The following is a 24,346-nucleotide window of genomic DNA, read 5'->3' on the forward strand; positions in this document are numbered from 1 at the left end:
CAGTTTAAAGAAGTTCATTAAATTCAATAGCTACCAATTTATCTTCTACTTGGTAGACGAAATCGAACTAAATGTGTCCTATACAACCCATAACCAGTACCCGGCATGATGACATTTCCCCAGCCCGGGCCCACGGGCTCCACCTTTGGAGATAACACTGATAAGCAAACGTCGGATGGCCATCCCGACCGATCCTTCTCGACAATTACCCCGCGAAACCTCACATCTGCTATATCCTGAAGATCGGAGGGAGTCGCCGGAAATTGTTACAGCACATCTTCACATTGCCCAATTTCGGTAGTGCAAACCGAAATGCCTGCGACTTCAAACCGAGCAAAGGCGAAGAAATGCCAACAAGCGTCAGTCTCACTTGATAAGGGTGGCAAGGAAATTATGCTAACGTGCCATGAAGGTGCATACGATGCCGAGGAATGAAAGTCAAGTGTTCGGGATCTGAACCTTGTACTAGATGTGCTCGCAAGAAGCAACCTTGTCGTTTTCCAGCGGAGGATACCCGTGTCTCGGTTTCGGAGCGGTATGTTCTTCAGTTCAATTGAATGATATTTTACTAATTAATCTTCCGCACAAGATACTTGCGACAACTCGAGGCCCAATTGACAACAAGTAGTAGCACTTCTCGTCATTCTAATACTCTAGATACTCGCAACCTTGCCACGTCGCCCTTTGCTGGTGATGATGATGTTATTCTATCTCCATCTCATGGGCCGTCGTTCCTCTTGGAGGATCGTACAGCAGATCAGTGGGGAGGTATTTCTGATGGTGAGTATTTACTGCCCATTTATTTGCCAATACTATTTGTCTGACTTCGCTGCGCAGGACTTGAGTCAACCTTCGATGCCAATCAAACTAGACTGATCGGAAATGGACAATCAAGGGAAGAAGGCGACGTAGAGCATGATGGGCATAGATCACGATTTTCACGGAATCCCTTGGTAGATAGGGATCCGTCTTTTGCAATGACACCAGATGGTCGATTCTGTAAGCTCTCACTGACAGTACATCGAAGGCTTCAGGGCTCGAAGATACTAATTGACTCGCTTAGGGTATATGGGGCCGACTTCCTCGTGGTCATTTTGTCGGCGTGTCTTGGCACTTATAGGAAGACGTGTCCCTGAAGCTAATTGCCCGCCGGATCCTTGGCATCTAGATGGAATGGCAGTTAAATTGCAATGGAGACCAGTGCCTGCGGATGAAGTGCCCGACGTCACGAATCTGCCACCTTTGGATTATGCACTCTTTCTATTCAGCACAGTCAAGTTTTACTTCGGCTTTTTATCTTTCATGATCGACGAAGAATCGTATTTGCGACATCTGTACGAGTTCTACGAAAATCCATCAAGCAAAGCCGCTTCGTCAAGATACTGGTATGCCCAATATCTTCTTGTTCTTGCCTTTGGGAAGGCATTCCTTACCGCTAGAAATCCTTCTGGTACACCACCTGGACACCAATATGCATCAAGAGCAATGTCTCTTCTTCCCGATCTCTCTGGGATGCATGAAGATCCTCTTACGTGCATTCAGGCATTGAGCTTAGGTGCAGTTTATCTACAATCCATTGATATGAGACGTGCGGCATTCCAGCATGTTAGTTTTCCCGTTATTAATAGCAGATAAATTTGAAAGATAATCTCATGCTAATTTCGAACAGATAGGCCAAGCGTTACGTGGCTGTATAATTGAGGGAATTCACCGCCACGTACCAGAGGAATTGTGCGGACCAGAACTGTCTAGCCGGTGCAGAACGATATTCTGGGTAGTTTATATGCTCGATCGTGAATTTTCAGCTCTAATAGGTGCCCCTAGCTCTATTAGAGATGAAGATATCTCTGTGAGGCTACCTGCAGAGATGGAAAATTCTGTCGAGCACAGTAACCTGACACTGCATGTGCGACTTTCGCGATTGATGGCTCAGACTTTGACTAGTAAGTTGACCAAACTGCTTGTGAATCCTTCAAGTTCTGGCCGAATCTAAAATTATATAGCTGTATATGGAGTTGGCGATGAGTTTAATGGAACATTAATACGAAACACCCAGTCAATTCTCCACAGCATGGCGGAGCTTTCGCACGACTTGACAGCTTTCTTGAATCAAAACTTTCACGGACTAATCAGCAGAGCTTCAAAAATGGCAATCCGTCTTATGTTGGCACATCATCATGTGTGTATTGGCAGACAATCCAAAACTTTCAGATGGAAGCTAATTTCAAAAGTGCGTTGTGCTCACAACACGTCCGCTGGTCATGTGTGCTCTTCATATGCATATTGAAAAGACGGAGAGAAAGACCTCAAAGACGCTTTCGCTATCTCCTCCCGTTGCGTCCCTTTTACAGTGCTGTGCCGACTCTGCTCAGACTATTCTGCAAACTCTTCAAACTTTGGCAGATGACGATTTAATGGGCAAGTCTACGCTAGATGTTATATCAGATAACCCCAACCACGTTACTAACTGACTCAGATGCGTTTTTACCATTTCAAATTGAGGATGCATCTTCATCTGCGTTTGTTTTATACTTGATTCGCGCCATTGCACCAACACTCATTCATAGTAGTACCTGGTGTGACCACCTGGAATGTGTTTTGGATAAACTGATTTCGAAGGGAAATCCAGCTGCCCCGCTCCGAAGACAGGAGCTCCGACAACTTGAACAAATATTGGCACCATTGACACCCAAATCTAATCCAACCCCTTTGCCATCAATTAATGTCAACTCGGCCGCACAGGATGACAGTGAATTTCACGATCTGGATAATGTTGATGTGGAGGAGGCATTTGAATGGGACCTTCTAGGGCTGAATTCCTCGGTCAGTCTTCCACCACAGGAGCTATTGGATCTTGCCGATCAATTGGATGTCGAAAGCATAATGCAGTCTGTCGGTGGAGCCGTTGGATAGATATTCCTGGGATACCTTTAGGACTCTATAGTATATAATTTTGATGATTATATATTGTGAATTTAAAAATTGAATAATGACTCCAGGGCTCCGAGTCGGATGATTACCTTCAACTTGAAGTTCCTGGGGCACTCGAACGACACATTTTAAGTTGTCTGTTCTTATCAACTTCGTATTTACTAGTATGACACCGTGACTAGGAACTAAATTACACTGTAATTCTGATATTGTAAAACAAACCTTGGAAACAATGCACAAATCTCCCGGGAGAGGGCTATCAAACAAACTTTCCAATGTTACAGCCCTGGATGGCTTCCAAGGGTTGACCTCGGCAATTTTATTTTTATTGAAGCAACATGGTATTCGGGTCTTCGAGATATCCTTTAACGAGAGTCAGAAACTTCACGGCCTCCCTACCATCAATAATCCGGTGATCATATGTTAGTGCAATGTACATCATCTGAAAGTGTTTTAATCAGTTCTTTGCTTTTCACACATCATTCAGAATCGCGCCTGAACTTACCGGTCGAATTTCGACTTGATTATTCACAGATACTGGCCGATCTTGTATGCCATACACCCCAAGAACCGCCGTCTGGGGCATATTGATAATCGGTGTGCCAAACAAAGAGCCCCAGACTCCACTGTTGCTAATGGTAAAGCTGCCACCTGTCAGATCATCCATAGTGAGCTTTCCATCTCGAGCCTACGAACAGTTAGCATATAGACATAATACAAAGTGTCGAGTTCATTGACCTTTGCCACTAGCTTCGAGATATTCTTTTCAATCTCAACTAGGCCCATTGACTCAATGTTGCGAAGAACGGGAGTAACAAGACCCTTCGGAATCGCGGCGGCAACACTGAGATCCACGTAACCACGATACACGATAGTATCACCATCCTCGATGGCTGCATTGACAGCTGGAATTTCTCCGAGAGCCAGAGCCGATGCCCGAGCCATTGCACCCATATACCCTAGCTTGATACCATGTTGTTTCAGAACCGAATCTTTGTTCATTTTTCGGAAGTCCATCAGTTTAGACATATCCACTTCGTTGAATGTCGTCAAAAATGCTGCAGTATTCTGAGATTGTTTCAGATGTTCAGCCGTCTTCTTTCGAATTCGAGTCATTTTGATCTGCAAATAACCCAAATTAACTTCTGAGAAAATTTCATGATTGGTATGCACAGAATGAACAATACATACTCGAGTCTCTCCACGCTCGTGCTTAGCTCCGGACCCAGGCTCCTCCTGAACAGCATCTTGAATTGGCCGACTTCCCTTCGCCGTGTGCGTACTTGATGGACGGTTTTCCGTAGATTCTACCGGCGAAGACGCTACCGGTTCTGTTGCTGTTTCCCTTTCTCTCTTCGCTATTTCTGAATCGCATTCTTGCTTTTCGGTAGATGAACTCTTTTCCGAGGATGTGCTATCTGCTCGCTGGAGTTCCACGATGCTCTGGTCCACGGTGACGGTATCCCCCTCGCTCGCGAGTAGCCGTTGTATAACCCCAGAGTGGGGTGCATTAACCGCAACATCAATTTTGTCAGTTTCGATAGTGGCAAGCTCTTCATCCTGTTCCACATAGTCCCCGATTTGCTTGGTGAGCTGGACGAGGGTCCCCTCAGTAATCGACTCGGCCATGGCTGGCACTCGTACAACAGTGTTTGTGCTACATCTTTGACTGGAACTAGAGAAAAGGTGCTGGGGCTGCGACTGTATGAGGAAATTGTTTGACTTAGGTCCGATTCTCGAGTGTTTCGATGGGCTGGACCGGGTCGAGAAAATCAATCGGCGCGGGATTTGCGGGACGCGCAGCAGGCGCACCGTACGAGGGGCCGCAGCCAAAGGAAAGCGTAGTGGCATTGTATTCCAAAAATTAGAAAATTTGTCGTAAAGAAAGAAAAGAGTGCGGAAAATTTGTTTTGAATGGCGTCGGGCGTGATCCGATACCAGAGTCGGCGTCTATCGGCGTCCTGGCAAGTCACCGAATATAGTGAAAAGTCTTGAAAAATCGGCTAAATGCCCGTTAAAATAGGCTTAATGATATTTTGAGTGTAAAAATATAGGGTTTCAACACCAGACAATGAAATTGATTATCTCCTGTATCAATATGGTAGGTACTGTGAGCTCCACTAGTCTAGGTTCAATTGAGCAAAATTCAAGTTCAACAATGCTTGGACCCGGCGAAATTCGTGTGTAGGATGATTATTTGAAAACTAGTTTGAAGCAACCCTCTGTGAGTCGATATCTTGGTGGGATTCCATTGCTGTTTATCATCGAGTGATGTTTCTTATATCTAGCGACGGCCTCAGACGTGTTGCAAGTCGAAAGGTCCTTGCAATCGACACTAAGCGTAGCTTCGTCATCCTTATTTCTTTAAGCAAATGGAAATGCTTTGTAGACCCTTCAAGGTTGCTAATATGTGTTATCCATGGATATCGGCTTCATTCGAAGGAATGTGAACACTGAATTCCTCCAGCTGGAGTGTGGAGCAGCCATGGCAAAATGTCGGAGGGGCAATCCGAGAGTCGGAGGCCACACCCGACCTGTTCTTCTCTCGTGTGGGTAAATTTATGTGACTTGATTAACAAGCATTTTCGCTCCAAGGCACCCTTAGAATTGTACTTCAACAACCTTACAATAATCTGAGTGCTGTACTACGCTATGCTGTTCATCAAGGGTGTTACACGCCTTTCTTCAAGGCAGTAAGAGAGGTCATCATTTCTCACCAGCGAAATGGAAAAACTAACACCATCGCAGATTTAGCAATCTCCATCGAAATCTGCAAGTCCCAAACCAATCTTTCAGATCTATTCGAATGAGTTCTTCTGCAACCGCTGCCGCGGTTTCGCAAAACGACACTGCTGTGGCTCAAAAGAATTACAAAATCGTTCAAGATGTCGGTAATTTTGCCGAGACTGAGGCGAACCGTCCTGATTTCGACCAAGAAAAACCAATTGAAGTCACCAAGTCGCCATACCCCAAGTGGGAATATGGACAAGGTGTACCGGACAATGGCGCGAGTCTGGTTCAAAAGCACCACGAGATCGACCCGTACGCGCCTGATCGTCCAATGATCAACAATTATCGTCTCTTGGTCTCAGGCATCGCACCTCGGCCAGTAGGCTTTCTCAGCACGATAAGCTCACAAGGGCAGAAAAACCTTTCGCCTTTCAGCTATTTCCAAGTCATTGATCATGACCCCCCAATGTTCATTGTGGGTTTCTCGTCACGCCCCGGTCGCGTGAAGGACACATACCGCAACTTGAAAGAAACGAAAGAATGTGTTATCAACACTGTATCTGAAAACATGATTGAGGCTGTCAATGCTAGCTCCATTGATGCGCCGTACGGTGTCTCCGAGTGGGAAGTTTCGGGTCTTCACGAGGTGCCTTCCACGACGGTGAAACCCTCGCGTGTTGAGGAGTCGGTGTTTAATATTGAAGGCAAAGTGATCGACATCAAAGAATTCACTGATCATCAGCAGCCTGGAATGAGCCTAGCCGCTACAGTTCTCATCAAGGCCACTCGATTCTGGGTCAAGGAGGGCACAGCTGATCCAGAATACAGCCATATCGACTTAGATAAATTGCGACCTGTGGGACAACTTGGCGGAGTCTCTTATGGCCGAATTACATCGACTTTTGAGCGACCACGCGCCCGATGGGCTGAGGAAGTCCCCAAGAGCCAGTTGTTAGCAGATTTGGACGCCACCAAACCCGAGTGATTCTCCTTTTGGATGTACATTAGAGTTTTACTAGATATCTATAATCTGGGGTCTTTCTTGAACCCTAAGGACATTAGCATTTCATTCCTTGGTCTCTACACTTTAAATATCGTCAATTAAACAACCTCAAATTTCTCTCCTGCAAACTTTCCATGGATTCACCAACCCACGCCTTATGAATCGGCCTTGGCGGGCATTCTATGTACTTCAACGGGACTAGCCTTTTTTTGCTTGCAGATTTACATCCAGGTTTTGTTTTTTGATCGGCTACATGTTACCCATCTCATTCGTTCGCCGTTTTGCCGGATTGCCTATATGTAGTAGAGATTTTGTCGCTCCGAGGTCGTAACCAGACATCAAGTTGAACATGATGCGCGACCCACTTCTTTTCATCGGGACTGCCCTCCGACATCATATTTGCAGATAAAGATCAGGAAAGGAAATGTTTTGATATATCCCTCTAGTACGGCCATACCCTTTTCTCTGGAATCATTAACTACCATCATGTTTCGGAGTCGGACCGCGATTCAATCCGCTGTGCCGTTTGTTCGTGTTCAACGGACTGCTCAAAGGCCTTGCTTTCTTTCGAGAGCCATGACATCAGCGAGCAAGAAAAAGGAATTCTTATGCATCATGCCAGACCGACCTGATGTTCTAGCCATAAGAAAAAATGTCAAAAGGTAGAGTCGCAGCAGTTTTTACTTGAAACATACTTCAGGCTAACCGTCAATAAAGTGGTCACTATGAAGGGATCCAACCGTTGATTGCCGATGGAAAACTTGTCGACGGAGGTAAGCTTAACATGCACTAATTTATTGTAATTCAATATTATAGTATCTCGAAGATGCTAAGGTTTCCGTGCTTTAGGTGCGATCTTTTCGGAGCATCCTCAGGAGGGCAACGACCCCCAGTTTATCGGCAGCGTCGTGGTTTACACGGGCGAAAGTGCCGAAGATGTTCGGCAGATTATCAAGAATGATATTTACGCTACTAGTGGAGTGTGGGATATTGAGAAAGTTCAAATCTATCCCGTAAGCTGGTATTTGGACTCACTGTGTGGATTTCAGCTAATTTCTCGTCGTTTTTAGTATGTGCCAGCTGTCAGACAGCCAATCCCATGAACAAATACATACTACCCAGTACTCTTCAGCTAGCGAGTTCCTGCAAGAAATCGTGTTTTTTAGAATTAAATAAAATTGTTAAATACTATACGCCACAACACTTCAAGTTGTAACTATCAGCCGACCTCAACGTCGGGAGCGAACCTGGACAGGAAGTGGCTTTTTCTTAATGTTCCGCGGGACCGAGGTAAACTAAAGCAATAAGATGAAGTAATCGGTTAGCAAATTCATCTTATGCAAGTAGTATTTTGGTAAGATCGTCTTGCAAACCAGTACCTTCTCCTCTAGTACTTTTGTGCTGGCAGAAGATGTTGTGATAAGCTGCGATAGACAACATCCGGTTTAAAGAAATATTTTGATTTGTGAAGCAAATATTTACATGGTGGAGGATTCTAGTGCCAAGGCAAGTTGACGTGAAATTAAAAAGCAAGTCATCTTTGCATTAGAATTCACGGTGAGAATCCTTCTTTGTATAACTTGAAGCTATACTTTAAGAGCTATGGTTATTTTGTACATAAAAATTTGTTGGTATTTGTCGTTATTCGGGTCGGTGGGTATATCGCGTGGTGAAAAGATCTAAAGCTCTTCTGGGGCATCTGAAACTTGCTCACTGCTGTTTTCGCTCTGTTGCACGGCCGGCTGGATTTGGAAATGTCCCATCTGGAACAAGAGGGTTTGCCATTCGGGCTTCCCGGTTCCTTGTACCAAAAAGTAGTCCGTGTCATCGGGGAACCACCTCTCCTTCCGCACCGAAGCCTTGTTGCCCCCTTCCAGTGCTGCACGGCTGGCTCGGGTATTTCTCTGCTTCTTCTCTCCATGGTGGTTCTGCTGGTTCGACAGTGCGCTGAGATAGTCACGATAATGCTTCAAGCGCCCGTCAAACACCATGATAGAGCGAATATAGGGCGCGAGGTCTTCAGTGATAGGAGACAACGTATTCTCAAAAGAAGGAGAGAGTCGACCGGTCATCAGTGTCATTGTATAGTTGAACCTCATGAGGGGTTCAAAAACTCTCTGGAACTCGGTCAATTTTGAGGGAAAGACCTGTCGGCGAGCGCCAGACTGTCGCCAGCCATTGAACATTTGATTGGCGTAGGCCGATTCCATATCATCATGGCGAGTGCGGAAAGCCTTGGAGATTGACGCAGAGAACCAAAGGCCAATTGTTTCGCTGAGTGCAGTGTATTCGGGCTCTAGGCTGGCTTGAAGAAGTGGATAGGCCTCTATATAGTTCGATCGGTGGGAGTCGGGGATCAGGGGTGCGGAGATATCAACAGAATCCTAATCAATGGTTAGTGAGGCGCGGTCGCCAGATCAGAATGAACTTGCCTTCAACATGTCTAGTTGACATCGAGAAGAAAGAATATCTAGAGAGCTTCTCATATCTAAATAATCCATCTCCCGATCAAGTATATCGAGTTTCTCCATTCTTGACTTTGCGTGAAAATCATCCGGAGGCAACTTCTCAACCTCACTGAGCCCAGCTGCATCCTCGGAGTCCTGGATTCCGAGTCTCCACCAGTGGAAGGTATTCTTCAAAGCTTCCGTCTCCTTCTCTTCGGAATCCTCACCCAGCAAGAGGTCTCGGTTAAACCAACCCATATAGGACTCGTATGTATTGAGACTTAGAACACGCATCCGATCTCCGTTTTCGTCAGTGTTTCTCTCTGGGGGCCAGGAAGGAAGAATCCAGTCGAGACCCGCTTTGTCACTGCCAACACCGATTTGACACCAAAAGTTGAGATCCATAAGCGATCTTCGAACATCCATGCCGGCCGCGTCAAAAAGCTTGCTGACTGCATCCCTTTTCAAGACATGGCCTTCATTTGCAGCGACAAGAAGCAGGTAGTCGATTGCAAGATCGCGAGCCGGCTTTTGATAACGTAAAATGGCGTGCAATGACATATTCTGAAGAGGCAGGAGGCTCTCGTCATTACATGTGATGACGATCGGTCGTCTCGATTGGCTGATTAATGTTAAGACACCCGTCCAGAATTGTTTATCTTCTTCAAAAAGAACATCCACTTCCTCTAGAAGGATCAAGGATTGTTTCTGTTCGCGAGTGGGTTTTTCATCTGTCTGCGGCCTGGGGCTCGTTTTGGCGGAAGTCGTATCGGACCCGGTGTTTTTTGACGGCTTGCCTTTGAAGAAGCTCATGAGCTTGTTCTGTTTAGCTTCATCGGCAGGGTCCGAGGGTCGTGGCTTGGCAGGCGTGTCATCGGATTCGTTCAGGAGGTGCACCAAGTGGTTTTGTGTCATGTCCCCGACCTTCTCCAGCATATCTCGGGCACTTCGTCGGCTACCTGCGTTGATCTCAAATATTTCAAAATCAAGTTCTTTAGCCACAGCGTAGACCGAGGCTGTCTTTCCAGATCCCGGTGGGCCACTTAGGAGTATCGCATTGGTGAGTCGGCTCTTCTCCGCAGTCCTCGCAAGATCTCCTGAGCGAATAACAGTTTTCTGAGCAGACATCGTTACAGGACCCGCCAATTCATCGTCCGAGCCAGAGAGATTGTCCATTTCGGACTCCTCTTCCTCACTGGATATGATAAATCCGTCGAGCTTGTCCGCTTGCTTCTTCCTCTTCTTGCGTTTCTTCTCTGCGTTCGATTTCGCGCTTTCTTTTGATGGTTTCCCTGTGTCAACGGCAGTGATTTTGAGATGCCGTAACCAGTCACGGAGTACATGAGCCTCACGTCCCACTTGAAGGACATCTGCTGCTGCTTTGGGTGCATATTTGTGAGCCCAAAGCTGTGCTTCGTACTTCCCGCAATCAAAGGCTGAGAATGATGAAAGTAAGGAGGATCGAAGATTTGAGATAACCGGAAGGGACAAATTTTTCATTGAACGTGGGTCGGTGGCCCAAGACATTTGATTGTCGATCGCTGTCTGGAGAACTCGACCACTTGCAATGTGGCGTCCAGGGACACGAAGAGTCGAACGGAAGTCATTGTCGTCTTGTGAAGCTAGAGCTGCAGCCTTTCGTGCCCGGGACGTACTGACAAGAAGAGCGTTCTCGTCATCGGTGACTGAAACCACTCGTAATTTTGATTTTCTTTGGTCATTCTGAAAAGCCCGGAAGATAGATTCGTTGGTTTGAGAATCAAGAGACCTAATGTGAGCTAAATCTCTAGGTGGCCAGAGTGGTTCAACGAGCTCTGGGAATTTCGCTGCCCGGCTACTAAACGAAGACTGGATAGAGGGTCCAAGCCCGGGGTTCACGCTTCTCGACTGGGGTGTCGCGTGATGTTTGATTGGTGGATGGCTGTTGGGCTGGCGTCTGCGAGGGAGTTTTGGACTCAGGTAGATAGTCTGGTTGGGATTCTTGCGTGGGTTTCTTGAGGAAGAAAGGATGGGTGGGCTTCGCTGGCTTCTTCACCTTGGGCGGCTCCGGAATCAATGGACGGACAGGCGCAGGTTTATGCATCGAACGCCCGTGGATGATGTCGTCCACCAATTTAGCTAGCCTTTTGTCATCTGCAGTGCCGTATTTGAGAATTGCTAGTCTGCTTTCGATCTTTCGGGGTCGTCCGCGTTTCCCGGTTGTTCGTTTTTGGTCCGGAGCCTCAACAGGTATCGGGGGAGAAGAGCTCAGCAGCCTCCCGTTTAAATTCAGCTTCACTATTTTTCGCTTCCTATCGGGCGCAAGGTCTGAAGTTGCGTTGTCGGAGACGGCTGGCGGTTTCTCGGGGGCAGTGTCGACAGAGGTCGGCTCAGGTAATAATGGTGGAGGAAGGGCCGCTGTGGTGTTGATCGCTGGGTCGATGGAAGCTGAAGCTGAAGCTGCTGGTGTCGATATATCTTTACCCAACCATCCTGCTAGCCCAGCCTGAAGCGGCGCATCATCAACGGGGGGTTTAGGCTTCTCAGTCCTGCGTCTCTTTCGCCGATTTGCATTCAGGTCTTCCTCCGGACTCCGAGGGATCGGACGATTGGCAATCGTAGTCCCGTCAACTTCCTGCGCTATGGGTTCAGGTTCGGCTTTGATTTCGGTATTTGGGCATTGGATGTCGACGGAGGCAGATTCGGAAGTGAAGGCAGTCGAGGGAGGGATCGCTGCTGTCTCGGGTTCTGAGAGCGTTGCCTGTGAGGTGACGCCAAAATCTAAGGACTTCGTTAATTGATGAATTGTTTGAAGGGCTCAGATCATCTCACCTTGACGGAAGAAGGGGTGAACTGCTGGCTGCTGGCTCTGCCCCATGGCCACTGACGGGTTGGAGACGATAGTGTCCATGGGCATGGGCATGTTCTCACTTCCACCTCAAGAAAAGAACATTGGAGAGATGTAACGCCAGGCAGATATCACATTGACGATTTGGGAGTATGGGGGGCTGAGACCAGCTGCAGCATGTAAAAGACAGAGTCCAAAGTAGTAAGAGGACTGTACTCGTAACCTCCCTCTCGTCCACTTTACACGCCGCAGATCACCCTCCAACACGACGCGCCTGTCGCGTCGAAATCTGATTATGTCAGCTGTATTATGTCAGTTGGAGCGTCGAGCACGCTAGTCCGGAGTTGGACTAGCCTCTGGTGGGTCCGGGCCGTTGTTTGGCCGAAGATTTTTTTTGCGGATTGAGACTCGCAGCTTCACTTGGATCAGAGAAGGGAGCAGATATCAAGGCTTTGTCAAGCTGAGATCGTGATCGTCATTGTGACTGTGATCTCTGTCGCCATGGACCTGCAGTCTCCGTCTATTCTGGCACAATTGCCTCGACCCCTCCATGCCTCCACGGGTAAAACTCGTATCGGCGATGTCTACAGTCTCGCCGATGCGAAAAAGCGCAAGCGTTATGAAGTCGCGGTCACTGTTGATGGCGAGGCTGTGAACATTTACAATGTAGGAATCACACCGCTGCATTCCTTTTGTAGACCTAACTAAAAAATTCTCTCTCGCTCTAGGTTCAAACCCCCAAACTCGTGACCTCCTACGCCGTGCCACCGCAGTCTTCATTTTCTTGCCGACCATGCTCCGTCCGCCGCAAGCTGTCCAAGAAGTCCATTGTCAAGAGACAAACCTACACTATCGCCACGAAGCCTGAACATCAAATCAAATGTTTCGTCGAAGAGATTGGGAATGGTTTGAGCGCACCCGTGATCACCTCTTCGAATGCCACCATCACCGACTCCAGCAGCCCCGCAAAATTCGTTGGAATCGTTCCTTTCAGCACCGAAGATGAGGATAAGGTTGATCCCTTTGATATCCTAGCCGTTCACGAGGATGGTCGTGTCCGCCGCTTGTCCTCCGACTTGAAGACTCAGCACTGGAGTATCCAACACAGTGAGATCGCCAAAGTGCGCACCACCCACCTGGTTCACTCGTCCTTTTTGATCGACCTGGAGGATGCCAAAAAGACTTTGTTCAAGAGACGACAAGATTTGGCTGCCCTTGCCCTGAGCGATTCTACAGCCTCCAGCACCGAGGAACCATCTATCCTCCTCGTCGTGTCCCACCCTCAAAATTCCGACCAGATTACTTTGAGCGATGTCATTGTCCAAATGTTCTCTGTTCCTGCGACCTCAAAGTCGGGCGGTCTTGAAGAGAGCCAGCGCCTTCGCCACCTTCAAACGATCCAAGTTCCAGCGCCTACCGGACTTGACAAAGTTAACACGAATGCGCTTCAGTGGAGCTTCCACGCCGGTTCCGCCGGACTCCAGCTCTCCTTTGAGAACGGATTCGTGAATATTGATCTCTCCCAATACTCTCCTTCTGTCACTTCTCAATTCGTACTGGATGAGAAGTTCTCATCGGTCATGCGCGTCTCTCCTCAGTGTGTTATCGGCGCAAGTGAATCTTTGATTGCAGTGTACGATACTCAGTATCAATCCATTCAGCGCAGTATCGCTGCCAGCGATGTCCTCTCAGTAGGCGGGTCGACCACCGAGCCTACAGTCTTTATCAGTTATTTTGCGAAACTTGGAATGGCCGTTGCGGCTAAAGGAAACACCCTTGTCGGATTCGATCTGACTTCTTTGCATAGCCACTCTGGTCCATCTCTCAAGCGATCGCGCGATGGATTGCTGATTGATGCTATTGGACGAGGCATTGGTTCATCCGCTACGCAGTGGGATACGGCATCCAAGAAGCACCGCTCTGAGAACATGACATCCCTCCACTTGACTTCTCCTGAGCAGGTTGAGAAATGGGATCAATTTACCAAAGATATTAACGAGGCGACAAAGTCACGCGATAGCACCAAGTTCGACAAGACTGTTCGGGATTATTTCGGTGCCTCTGAGTCTCAGCAACTCCCCGCGCGAGGACAATACGTCAACCCCGAATCCACTCTCTTCTTGCTATCTAAGATCTTCGCGATTGAGGATTCTGCTGCCCAAGATAAAACCTCGGCGTCTTCTTCATCTCAACTGCGCATTGTCCTGTGGCCCTCCGTGACATGCGGCTGGCTTGTGCGGTTAGGTCACCTGTCGCCGGATAATGTTGAGATCGCACTCCGTCGTGCTTACAAGCCTCGCATCCTCCAGTCCCTTCCGACTGGTTCCTTCGTGCAGGCTTTGATCGACTCGGATTCTTCCTTGAAGCAAGTCAACCAGGTGCTCCGTGGTCCTGCTGTTATTTCGCCCAATGAACTTGCCTACGCCTTGAAATACTTCCTTGGCCAAGCCCGCCTGCACTCCGGTGCCTTGGAGGAGACGGCTCGCGCTATCACAAACGGAGACGTGGCTACCCCAACTCAAGAATTGACCCGCCACCTTGGCGCTGAAAAGGCTCCTTTGAAGTATATCTTCTTCGGCCTGAACTATACTCTCAGGAAGATTCACTCCCAGCCCCAGGTCTCTGTTGTTCAGTCCCTCCGATCAAACCTGTCGCGCGCAGACCTTCTTACCATGGTCCATCACCTTCGTCTTTCTCTCGCTACTGGTGGCTCTACCTCTCGTTTCACCGAAAACCCTCCTACCCCGATCACTCTTGATCAGATCACTCCTTCCCTCTCCCTTAATGCCATCATCGATCTGATTACTGCATCCGTGGATGCCGTTGGCCCATCTGGCTGGGTCTCTGCTCTTCCGGCCGTGAACGACCTTGACGACGAATCGGATTCGGCTATTGCCTCTGCCAGCCGCGAAGCGGAGCTCATTGCTGATATGAAATCCGAGGTATCAGCAGCCCTTGCCGGCGTTGAAGAAGCTACCTACCTCAAGGGTATTCTACGCGAGTATCTCAGCTTTGCCAGCCAGGCCGCCACCTCGGCCAAGCCTACAGATGCTACCAACGGTGCGGTCAGCGAAGCTGCTGCCGCTCCTCAGTCTCAACTGGTCCGCCATGAGAAACTCAATGGTGCTGATCTGATGATCTTCACTCGTCCCGGTGAGGGTGAGGATGGATATGACGGTGACGCTAGCGGCAAGATGCTGCCGCTGTCTCTTAAGCCCACTTCGGCGGATGTTTCACTCGCCAAGAAGAAGTCTACTGGGGAGACCAAGGCCCGTAGCAGTCGTGAGATTGGATACCTTCGTCGCAAGGCTGTCGGGCAATACTCTTTCGAAAAGCTCGTTGTCTAAGGTTATGGTCTCTGGTAGACATGCTTTTTCGTTTCGATCTCATACCATTGTAACATTCACGAACCAAGTATCATAGGAGTCGGGTGGGGAAAATAAATATTGGCATTTCTTCAAATTTGTACTCTTTGGCTTTTACTCAGCACCTACTAGTACCACTAGCACGATTCTGATACTATCGGCCGTTAATAGAATGAGCTGCTTGTACTAGTAGTACTACTAGGTAGCATTACTGTGTACTACTTTAGTACATCCAGGGTCCATGTATGACGATGAGTAATATTTAATCCAAGCAGACACTTTAAACTTGAAGCCGAGAATTTTTCAAGTTGTGGCGAAATGCAGGTCACGGTGGATCCCACGATATATATCCTCCGAGTCTCGGCCAAAATAGTATTACTAGGTAGGTAGGCCCCGGTACTAATACTAGTACCTAGTACTCCAGGGCTACTAACTAGTAGTAACACATACCTCGGCAAACCAAAGATAAGCGTTTCAACAGGTACTATCGGTAGTACCACTAGTAGCAACCGGAAAGGGAAGAATTTGAAAAAGCAAAAGGTGATAGTATCAAAGACCCCTCGCATAGATATCAGGGTCAATAGTGACCCTCGAACGGGTGGAAATATCGGCCAGGAAGGGATTGTGGGGGAGTATGGGGCACCAATCAGAGAGAAGGTGGAAGGGAACAACAAAAACATTCCAGTTCCAATATAGAGGATCAAGAGAGTCCAGTACAGTAACCTGCCAGTGGGCATACAGAAGTGAAATCACTGGGTGGTAACTACTAACTAGTACGAGTATACTCGTAGGGCGGGAAAGCAAATAAACAAGGGAGCTCTGGTGGAGCTGAACTTGGAACTTGGGCCCATCGCATCTCAGCTCATCTCGTTTCGTTTCATCTCCGCACACCCACCGTTCCTCGAAGGCCCCAGTTTCACATCCAATGCCTCCATGTTCGACTGACCTACTTGCTTTTGCCCTTCTGCCTACGCCCATTGGAGCGCGACCCGGTCTTTGTGACGCGCGCCTGGGCCGCATAGCAACCGCCTTTATCAGCACCGACAACATCACATCATAACAAAGGGAAAATGAGCCAACCATGGCTCGACAGCCTGTCCGACGACTGGCCGTCGGTGCCTACGACACCCACTACGCCAGCTCCAGCTCCAGCTCCAGCTCCAGCTTCAGCTCCAGATCCAGCTACGACAACCCCCTCCAAGTCGGAACTCTTACCCTCCTCGCCAGGGCAGAGTGTGCAGAATTCAGTCCAGAATTCGGTCCAGAATTCCCCCAGTCGCATTCCAGTGCCCGCCCGGCGATCCATCGATCAATCCTCACCCGCTCGTTCGACGCCCGCACGAAGACAACAGCGTGATTTTTCTAAAAAAGTGACTCGGCCCTGTCACTTCATCAAACGAGAACCTCCGACCCCAAAGACCCCTCGCACCCCCAAGACACCCTCGAAAGTCCAGACGCCGACCCCCGCCAAATCCAAAACAACTACCCCCAAATCGCCCAACTCCCCCAAATCGCCCCGATCCACCTCGAAACCCAGTGCGAAACTGAGCAGCAAGCGCAGCCCCAAGCCGGCTCCCATCGCGGCGGGCAAACAGCCGCAGACGATGGAAACGCGTTCCCCGCTTCGATCCGTCTCGAATATCTCCAGCCAATCCAGTTTTCAGAGCACAGATACCGTCCAGATCAAACCGAAAAAGATCAAGGATGAAGGCGCAGCCACCCCCGAATGGCGGAGACGATTGGTGCAGGGTGAGATCGCGGCGGGCGAACAGCGGGATCTGTTCGCACCTATGGGCCTCGAAAGCGTGTTTAAACCGCCGACGCCTGGCTCTGCGACCGCCAAACAACCGGGCTCCATTCGATTCACCAAGCAAGAGGACGACCAACTGTGGGATTTCACCGACACCCCATCGAGACGCGACAGCGCGGCTGGAGAGGAGGATATCGTGGAGGAGGAGATCAATGCTTATCACGATGACGCGCAACGCGACGACGAGTACAAGGACGAGGATGAACCCTGGGGTACCGGGATCGAATCACCCTTGGGCACAGTCAATCGGGCACCATGGGCAAAGAAGCAGGCCCATGACGAGGAGGGACTTTCTCACACCGATCTCAACGATACGGGGATCCGAACCGCGAGCGGGTTGGAGGACCTTCGCAATGAGGGCATCACACCCATCACGTTCACTCGACCCAATACCCTCTCAGGCAATGGCACGTCCGAGGTGATCAAATCGGCATTGAAGCAAGTCACCAACAAATTGGAGAGTCTGTCGGTGGATAACAGTCGCCCAGACTCCCCAGTCAGCGATAGCTTGCTTTTCTATAATAATAGCGAACCCCGACCTGACGGATCACCTCACGATGATAGTTTGCTAGATGTCACAAGCCACTCTCTTCCGCAAGACTTGTCAATGGGGACTCTTGACTTTAGCCGCCGAGTGGTGAGTCGTCCTAACAACAACCACAACAACCGGCGCTTCTCACCTTCGCCCTTTCCCTCCTACCGCTTGTCCCCCGCGACTCTTGCCAACACCAAAATTCGCAGCTCGCCCCTCTTCAACCCTTCGCGCTCCCGTTCCCCAAATCTACCTCGACCTTCTTCGTCTCATGTTCGTCCATCAACATCTGGGGATGCCGATGAAGCCTCGAAGGAAACAGCAATGCCGTCGTCGGGCAGCCCGTTGAAGCTATTTGGAGAGCATGATACTTTTACGAACAATCGTCTTCTACGCCGCATGAGCCAGTTTGAGGAAACATTTGAAGATGGATCGGATGGAGACGATCCCCCGTCTCCTCGGAAGAGGCCCGGCGCAAAGGAGAGAGCCGTAGCTTCTTGAATGCTCGCCAGGAACCGTTGAGTGAGATCACACCACGACGAAATGAGCGATTGGCGTCGCGGAATGTCTCCCGCCCCCGGATCAGTAGGTTTGGAGATGGGGAATTGGATCAATTCGACTTCTCCGATGCGAGCCCATATGAACATCAGCTCGTCTACGATGAGTCTAATGGCTTTGGATCTCGCCCTACCTCTCGAAGACAAGTTTCCATCCGCCAGCAATATCTCCGTCATCCATCTTCCCAGTTGGGCTCTTTGCACTACGCCCGCTCTGCGAGCTCAGGTTTCACACGAAAGCCCTCAGCTTGGACGCGACAAAGCTACTTTGAAAATAGGCGTGATGCGTCGTGGTCTTCGCGTGTGAATCAAAAGGAGAACATCGGCCCCGAAACCAAACGGGTCCCCAAAACCGCGGCCGACCCAATCGCCAAACGCCGCCGAACGATATTGCGAGATGAGAACGTCGAGCCTGACCATACCCAAAAGAGCCCCGAACATAATCAGAAATACGGCGACAGTATGTCTTTACTGCAACGCAGCTTGATGCAACACAAGGTCCAAATGGAGAACGGTGACTACCTGGCACCCCCGGGCCTCTCCAAATCCATGCAGCGACCTCGAACACCCACTCCGAGCCAAATTCGATCTGCACTTGAGGCCACAAATGGACCGACAAGAGACTTTTCGGAATCCAATTACAACGAGCTTGACTATTCCGACTCATTTTCAATTGAAGGTGACATTCCAATGCTCAAAATCACCGGCACCAGTGATTCATCCCGAAAAGGTTCCATTACCACCCAGGATTATTTGAACGAAGCGACGAAAGTCATGGACCTCATTCGTGCTAAAGGTCGGCCAGCTGCTGTGATGACTAGCCTGCAAGAATCAGATGGAGACAGTGAAGAGGAGAACTTCAGTTACGAAGACGAATCTACGCGCGAGGCATTCTCTCGGCCACCTAGCCGAGATGGTACCGATCTTCGCAAAATGCGAGAGCTGAAAGAAATGAGACCGCAGATTCTGAATCACCTCAAGAAGTATCAAGAAAACGAGGATCCAGAGATGGGTACCCACGACATGTTGTTGAATATAAACGCGGAGCTCAAAGCCCCTGGCGAATCAAGTATGGGCTGGTTGGGCAGGGAACAAAGAAAACGGAAAGTTAGCGGCCCGATTGATGACGTTGCAGCCAACATCGCAGAAGATCTCATGACAATCAATACGCAAATGTCCGGCTTCAGTATCAACTCAGTCCCGACTGGCTCTTCCCAGAACTCACAAGCAAAGGGGATACTTTCATCTGATTTGGTATCGCATCTAATCCCAGAAGAGGTGAATGGGTTTACATATGATAAATCCAAGCATCAATGGGTTAAGGGCGATGAAAGACAACCGGCGAAGAGGGTGCTCAGAGAGGATGGAGACGAGGATCCCTTCCGGGACATTCCCGACCTGAGCGTGGATGAACTTCAGGAAATGATGAGAGTCCATGGATTGAACTCCCCGTCAAAAAGTACCGACGGGCAACATTCTCGAACTCCATCCGGCGCAGGGAGCTCGCCCCGGAAACTCGAGAAGAGGCCTCATTCAAGGGATGGAGAGCCATCGGACAACACAAATTCCACCAAATCGGGAGCTTCGCGACTCGCAGCAAGTGTTCCTAATTCAGGTACTCGTCCTGCTTCCAAGGAGACAAATGCAGTGCGCGACACCGGCGACACCGAAGATAATGCCGTCGATCCGGAGTCAGAACCAACCGCTCAGCCGCGACCTAAGCAAAATCGGGTTCCCACCATTTCGTTCTCGTCCCCTCTCGTCTCACATATTGCGTATCGAGACGATTCAGATGCTCCTGACTCACCTGCTGCCCCAGAAGACTCGAATAATCCATCCGCCAGTGCAAACCAGCAAAATGGTTCAACGCACCCTGTTCCTCGCTCTGCCGGTCGTCAATCTTCGGTTGCTGGTCAGCCATTCGTCCGACGACCGATTTCCCGAATCGAGGAACGCAACGAAGAGGGAATGGATGAACTGAGCCTCGTCCAAAGAAATGAGACAATGACTGTTCAGCAAACACCTAATGGCGCAGGGACGTCCCTGGTCCCCGTTAGCGATGGGCAAGATACCACCTATAGCTTCCATATGAGCCCACTCCCTGATTTCTCAGTCAATGAGCCAGATAACCCATTGAACCTTGAGATGACCTATGTTGCGCAGCGTACACACCCTGGTTCTTTGCGACAGGTGCATGGCACTTTTGCTCTTGCGACAGAAGATTTGATCAAGCACATTACTGATGTTGAGCCATACGAACCCTACTGGGAACATGTTCGTCGATTGGTACTCCGTCAAAAAAGCCTGATCACTCTGCACAAGTTGAGTGATTTCTGTCCACGTCTTGAAGAGCTTGATGTCTCCGACAATGACATTGGTCAGTTGAGTGGAGTTCCTTCGTCTCTTCGGACTTTGAAGATTCCTCGCAACTGCCTGTCCAATCTCACCCCTTGGAGCCACCTCCACAATTTGCAGTATCTTGATATATCCGGCAATGACATCGAGACGTTGGACGGTTTTTCCAGCTTGATCCACCTGAGAGAGCTGAAGGCAAATGACAACCAAATCCGCAACATCGATGGGATTCTTGACATGAACGGGTTGTTGAGTTTGAAACTCAGAAATAACTCGGTGACAGCTGTAGACTTCGAGGGGGCCGAATTGTAAGTCATCTGCCTGGTGGGAGAAATTGCAAATGCTAACGTGACAATAGAACGCGCCTTCGCGATCTCGACTTGAGCCATAACTGCCTGACCTCTGTCCACAACATCGAGTGGCTTCCATCGCTTGTTACTCTTGATCTCAGTGCCAACCAGATCTCCCGACTTGAGTCGCCTAGCTCACTAATAAGTCTACGTGCTCTCAAGCTCTGCGAGAATACGTTGGACATCTTTGATGCCACGCCTTTTTCATCCGTGAGCCTGCTCTATCTCGATCAAAACTCCCTGGCAAGTATTGCTGGCCTGCAGCACTGTCACAACCTGGAGGTCCTTTCTGTCCGAGATCAAACGCAGCCATCATTGGACTCTGCATTTGACATTGACCTGGGATCTGTGAAAGACATTCGGAAAGTCTTCCTGTCATCCAACAAGCTTTCACCTACGTGTTTATCGCCATCGTCCCCTTTGCTTCGACTGCAACTTCTCGACCTCGCGGGTTGTACTTTAAATGCCCTGCCAAGCGGATTTTCAGCCAGCTATCCGAACCTCAAGGTTCTCAACCTGAACTTCAATTCGATCGCCAAGCTGGAGCCATTAGTTGGAATGAATTGTCTCGCCCGACTCACGGTAGTGAATAACCGCCTTGAAAGAATGCGCCGCATTTGCCAAATTCTAAGTCGACTTGGTCGGACAGGTCGGGGAAGTGCATGTTCACTCCGCAAACTTGACATCCGTGGCAACCCTCTCACCGTCGGCTTCTACCCCCCAGCTGTCACGGGAAATGGCACAAATGTGGATCGCAAAAAGCTGAAAGACCAAGAGAAGGCAATCGTTCAGCAGCAAGAAGATCGACGGGATCTTTCAGATGCCCTTGCTGATATGGACCGTAATGATTCGCTCGGCCAACCGGTCAATTGGGAAGACGGAGCGAAGAGTGATCGGGAAGTGGAGATCAATGATCCCTTCACATTACCACCGGCCGATCCTCAAGCGGATCAAAAATATCTGGGTCGTCTAGACAAAGCCACGAGACTACGTCGGAGTGTCCTCGAGCTACTATTATACGCTGGAACCAGCGGCTCATTGCACAATATGGACGGACTGGATCTTCGCCCATCCCTGGGTGAGGACTCCCCGGACATGGAAAGAGCGTGGAAGAAATTGGAGGAGTTGGGTGTGCTTCGTCGGAAAGCAATTACAAATAAGCCATGCAATCAATAACTGGCGACTTCTATTTCGAGTATAAAGAGCGGTGGATTTGATTTGTGCATGTGAGCGTTGCGTGTATGGAGTTTCTGTTCTTTACTTCCACATGGGTTGGACTGAGCCTGGGACTAGGCCTGGTGTTGGTTGGGTTGGCTTTGTACACAGCATGCATGGTTGCATTGCATCACTGGAGTTTGATTTTTATATGCCGTCCAAAGTCTTGAGTCATAGCGACAGCATCTTATCATTTGAATGAATAATGTCATTCTTCATATTCGTCTGCCTATCTGAAGTAAGGTAAAATGTGTCACCTGTTCCATGGTACTTGCGATATCCGTTGTGGATTTTCATCCACGGCAGTTTCAGGCAGCCCAGAGGACAGCAACTCCCCTCCAAGGCGGAAGCGAATAATAAAGAGCCGCAGACTGATCGGCATGGACAGTACCTGATTTAGAAGGGGGGAGGGGGGAGGAGTACCGGTACTTTTGAAAGGGGAACTGAGGGGGAAGAGGACCTTTATTCAAAAGCAATGGGGCGCAGCTGAGGGTCAAGGCGAAGCGAAGCAAAGCACTGAACAAGGAACGGAGTAAAAAATTCCATTCGATCATAATCACAGTATCAAATAGAAAATCCTTCATCATAGTACCCTTCTGCCTCGTAAATAGTATGCTCCCAGCCATCTGGTCCTCTCAGACCCAGTAGGGTGGTAAGTGCGAACGGCCCGGCGGTAGTTCGGCCCACTGGGACCAGATCATTCTGTCGCTAACACACACGCTGAACGGCGGATGAATTTCTCACAATGGCATCGCTGATTGCTCGGGGAGACATGGGAATGACCCGGTATGCATACCAAGTGTTTCGACTCCGAGGGGGCCTGGGCTTTGCGCTTTTCTGCGTAGGTGTGTGCCCGGGTTTATGGGCTATGACCAATTTGGTAATGGTTTTTGCAAATCACAATATCAAAAGGATTCCTCGGAGGATTTTATTGGTGCTAGTGCTATTTTCATGCGAGCCTTTATTCCGCTTTTCTGTTCTAGGGAAGGATCTGTGTTTTCTCTGGTTTTGGGTGTTGTGTCCAACCGGATGAATGCACAGCTGTGCCCAGATGCAATGGCCCTGCAGAGCGGAGCGGCACAATGCGGTTCAGCGGGACTGTTTAGTTTGACTCCTTGTTGTCCCAGCGCTTTGGTTTGACTTCCACGATCCGTTGTCCTGGGACCGTGTTCGGGGATATCAATGATTGAATGAAGGAGTAATTCTGTTGCATCTACTACACCGCTGGCCAGGACTTGAACCAGGACTCCTCGATCTAGAACCGGTAATCCTGGCTACTGATTTAGAGGGGCGTTTTGGAACCGGGACTTTCTCAACCATGCAGTCTAAGATTGCAAAGGGATGATCTGTCATTTTTTTTGTCAAGATCCTTGTCCGTTGTGTTCGCAGGCGTGGCCTGTGGCCTTCAGCCTTGGTGTGTCAGTAAAAGTATAAGTGCAAAATGCCTTTGCTTCTTTACCCTTCCTTGATCTGAGGTTACCATTTCATTTTGCTTATAACCAATATCTATCCAATATGCTTTTCAGTGTATGCACTCTTTATGCCCTCTTCGTGGCCGTTCTGGAATTGATACTTTCGGCGGCTTTTACAGCCTACTTGGCCCGGACCCGGACTCGTTTGGTGGCTGAGGTTGAGCTGGTAAATTGACATAGCTTTAACCTATTGCTTAACTTTGATAAAGAGTGCTAACTATTCAACTGTGCGGTGAGCAGACACCAATATCTATCGTTACACCGGAGAATAAAATGCCTCGGGGACTTCGACGGCGAACACCTTTTGAATGTTAGCAGCAACCATTATTTTCTTCTATTGAAATATGATCTGACGCAAACAGATCGAGACGTATGATAGACAGGCCTGGATCGATCAGGACTTTGAGTTGCTGGATAAGAGGAGAAACTATTTGTTGTCAAGGGATACACCAAGCAAGCGCTATTCTCCGATCAGGAACGAAGAAATATTGAGTTAATCTTGCTACCCGCTACAGAGGCTGGCGGACAATGCTAATACCCCATGGAGTGCGTGGCAAATTGGTTGATGATCATAAGGGTGAGGCAGTCTGTGTTGTGATAAATTCTTGTTTCCATTAGACTAAGTAATAAAATAAAGTACCGCCAGAAGACAAATTGAAATCTTGAAATGGTAAGAATAGAAAAGAAAAGCCCTTGAGCCCGAACCCTAAGGGAAACATCATGTTGATAATCCGTTTACCACCACTTCAAGG

The 24,346-nt window shown here is 49.0% G+C and overlaps 7 protein-coding genes across 7 annotated transcripts; 5 read left to right on the top strand and 2 right to left on the bottom strand.

The window, feature by feature from the left end:
• Positions 1–312: 312 nt before the first annotated feature.
• N7509_011238 (fungal specific transcription factor domain-containing protein) lies at positions 313–2,913 on the top strand (the record flags this gene model as incomplete). Its single annotated transcript, XM_056635875.1, has 9 exons — positions 313–359; positions 470–535; positions 590–780; positions 838–999; positions 1,064–1,605; positions 1,670–1,943; positions 2,004–2,179; positions 2,232–2,418; positions 2,477–2,913. The coding sequence occupies 9 exons, from the start codon at positions 313–315 to the stop codon at positions 2,911–2,913; spliced, it is 2,082 nt and encodes a 693-aa protein (XP_056486495.1).
• A 343-nt stretch (positions 2,914–3,256) lies between these two features.
• N7509_011239 (uncharacterized protein) lies at positions 3,257–4,782 on the bottom strand (the record flags this gene model as incomplete). Its single annotated transcript, XM_056635876.1, has 4 exons — positions 3,257–3,373; positions 3,437–3,619; positions 3,670–4,053; positions 4,123–4,782. The coding sequence occupies 4 exons, from the start codon at positions 4,780–4,782 to the stop codon at positions 3,257–3,259; spliced, it is 1,344 nt and encodes a 447-aa protein (XP_056486496.1).
• Positions 4,783–5,737: 955 nt separating this feature from the next.
• N7509_011240 (flavin reductase family protein) lies at positions 5,738–6,646 on the top strand (the record flags this gene model as incomplete). Its single annotated transcript, XM_056635877.1, has 1 exon — positions 5,738–6,646. One exon carries the CDS (start codon positions 5,738–5,740, stop codon positions 6,644–6,646), a length of 909 nt encoding a protein of 302 aa, XP_056486497.1.
• Positions 6,647–7,240: 594 nt separating this feature from the next.
• Positions 7,241–7,767, top strand: N7509_011241 (YciI family protein; the record flags this gene model as incomplete). The annotated part of the gene is made up of 4 exons (XM_056635878.1): positions 7,241–7,326; positions 7,382–7,437; positions 7,514–7,677; positions 7,735–7,767. 4 exons carry the CDS (start codon positions 7,241–7,243, stop codon positions 7,765–7,767), a joined length of 339 nt encoding a protein of 112 aa, XP_056486498.1.
• Positions 7,768–8,343: 576 nt separating this feature from the next.
• N7509_011242 (uncharacterized protein) lies at positions 8,344–12,013 on the bottom strand (the record flags this gene model as incomplete). Its single annotated transcript, XM_056635879.1, has 4 exons — positions 8,344–9,048; positions 9,097–10,925; positions 10,990–11,871; positions 11,923–12,013. The coding sequence occupies 4 exons, from the start codon at positions 12,011–12,013 to the stop codon at positions 8,344–8,346; spliced, it is 3,507 nt and encodes a 1,168-aa protein (XP_056486499.1).
• A 426-nt stretch (positions 12,014–12,439) lies between these two features.
• On the top strand, positions 12,440–15,285 carry N7509_011243 (uncharacterized protein; the record flags this gene model as incomplete). Its single annotated transcript, XM_056635880.1, has 2 exons — positions 12,440–12,604; positions 12,667–15,285. The coding sequence occupies 2 exons, from the start codon at positions 12,440–12,442 to the stop codon at positions 15,283–15,285; spliced, it is 2,784 nt and encodes a 927-aa protein (XP_056486500.1).
• Positions 15,286–16,373: 1,088 nt separating this feature from the next.
• Positions 16,374–22,083, top strand: N7509_011244 (uncharacterized protein; the record flags this gene model as incomplete). The annotated part of the gene is made up of 3 exons (XM_056635881.1): positions 16,374–18,134; positions 18,194–20,865; positions 20,916–22,083. The coding sequence occupies 3 exons, from the start codon at positions 16,374–16,376 to the stop codon at positions 22,081–22,083; spliced, it is 5,601 nt and encodes a 1,866-aa protein (XP_056486501.1).
• Positions 22,084–24,346: the final 2,263 nt, after the last annotated feature.

This window comes from Penicillium cosmopolitanum (genome assembly GCF_028827165.1).
Source record: "Penicillium cosmopolitanum strain IBT 29677 chromosome Unknown utg000009l:1.0-9042332.0:1.0-9050551.0, whole genome shotgun sequence".
NCBI lineage: Eukaryota > Fungi > Ascomycota > Eurotiomycetes > Eurotiales > Aspergillaceae > Penicillium > Penicillium cosmopolitanum.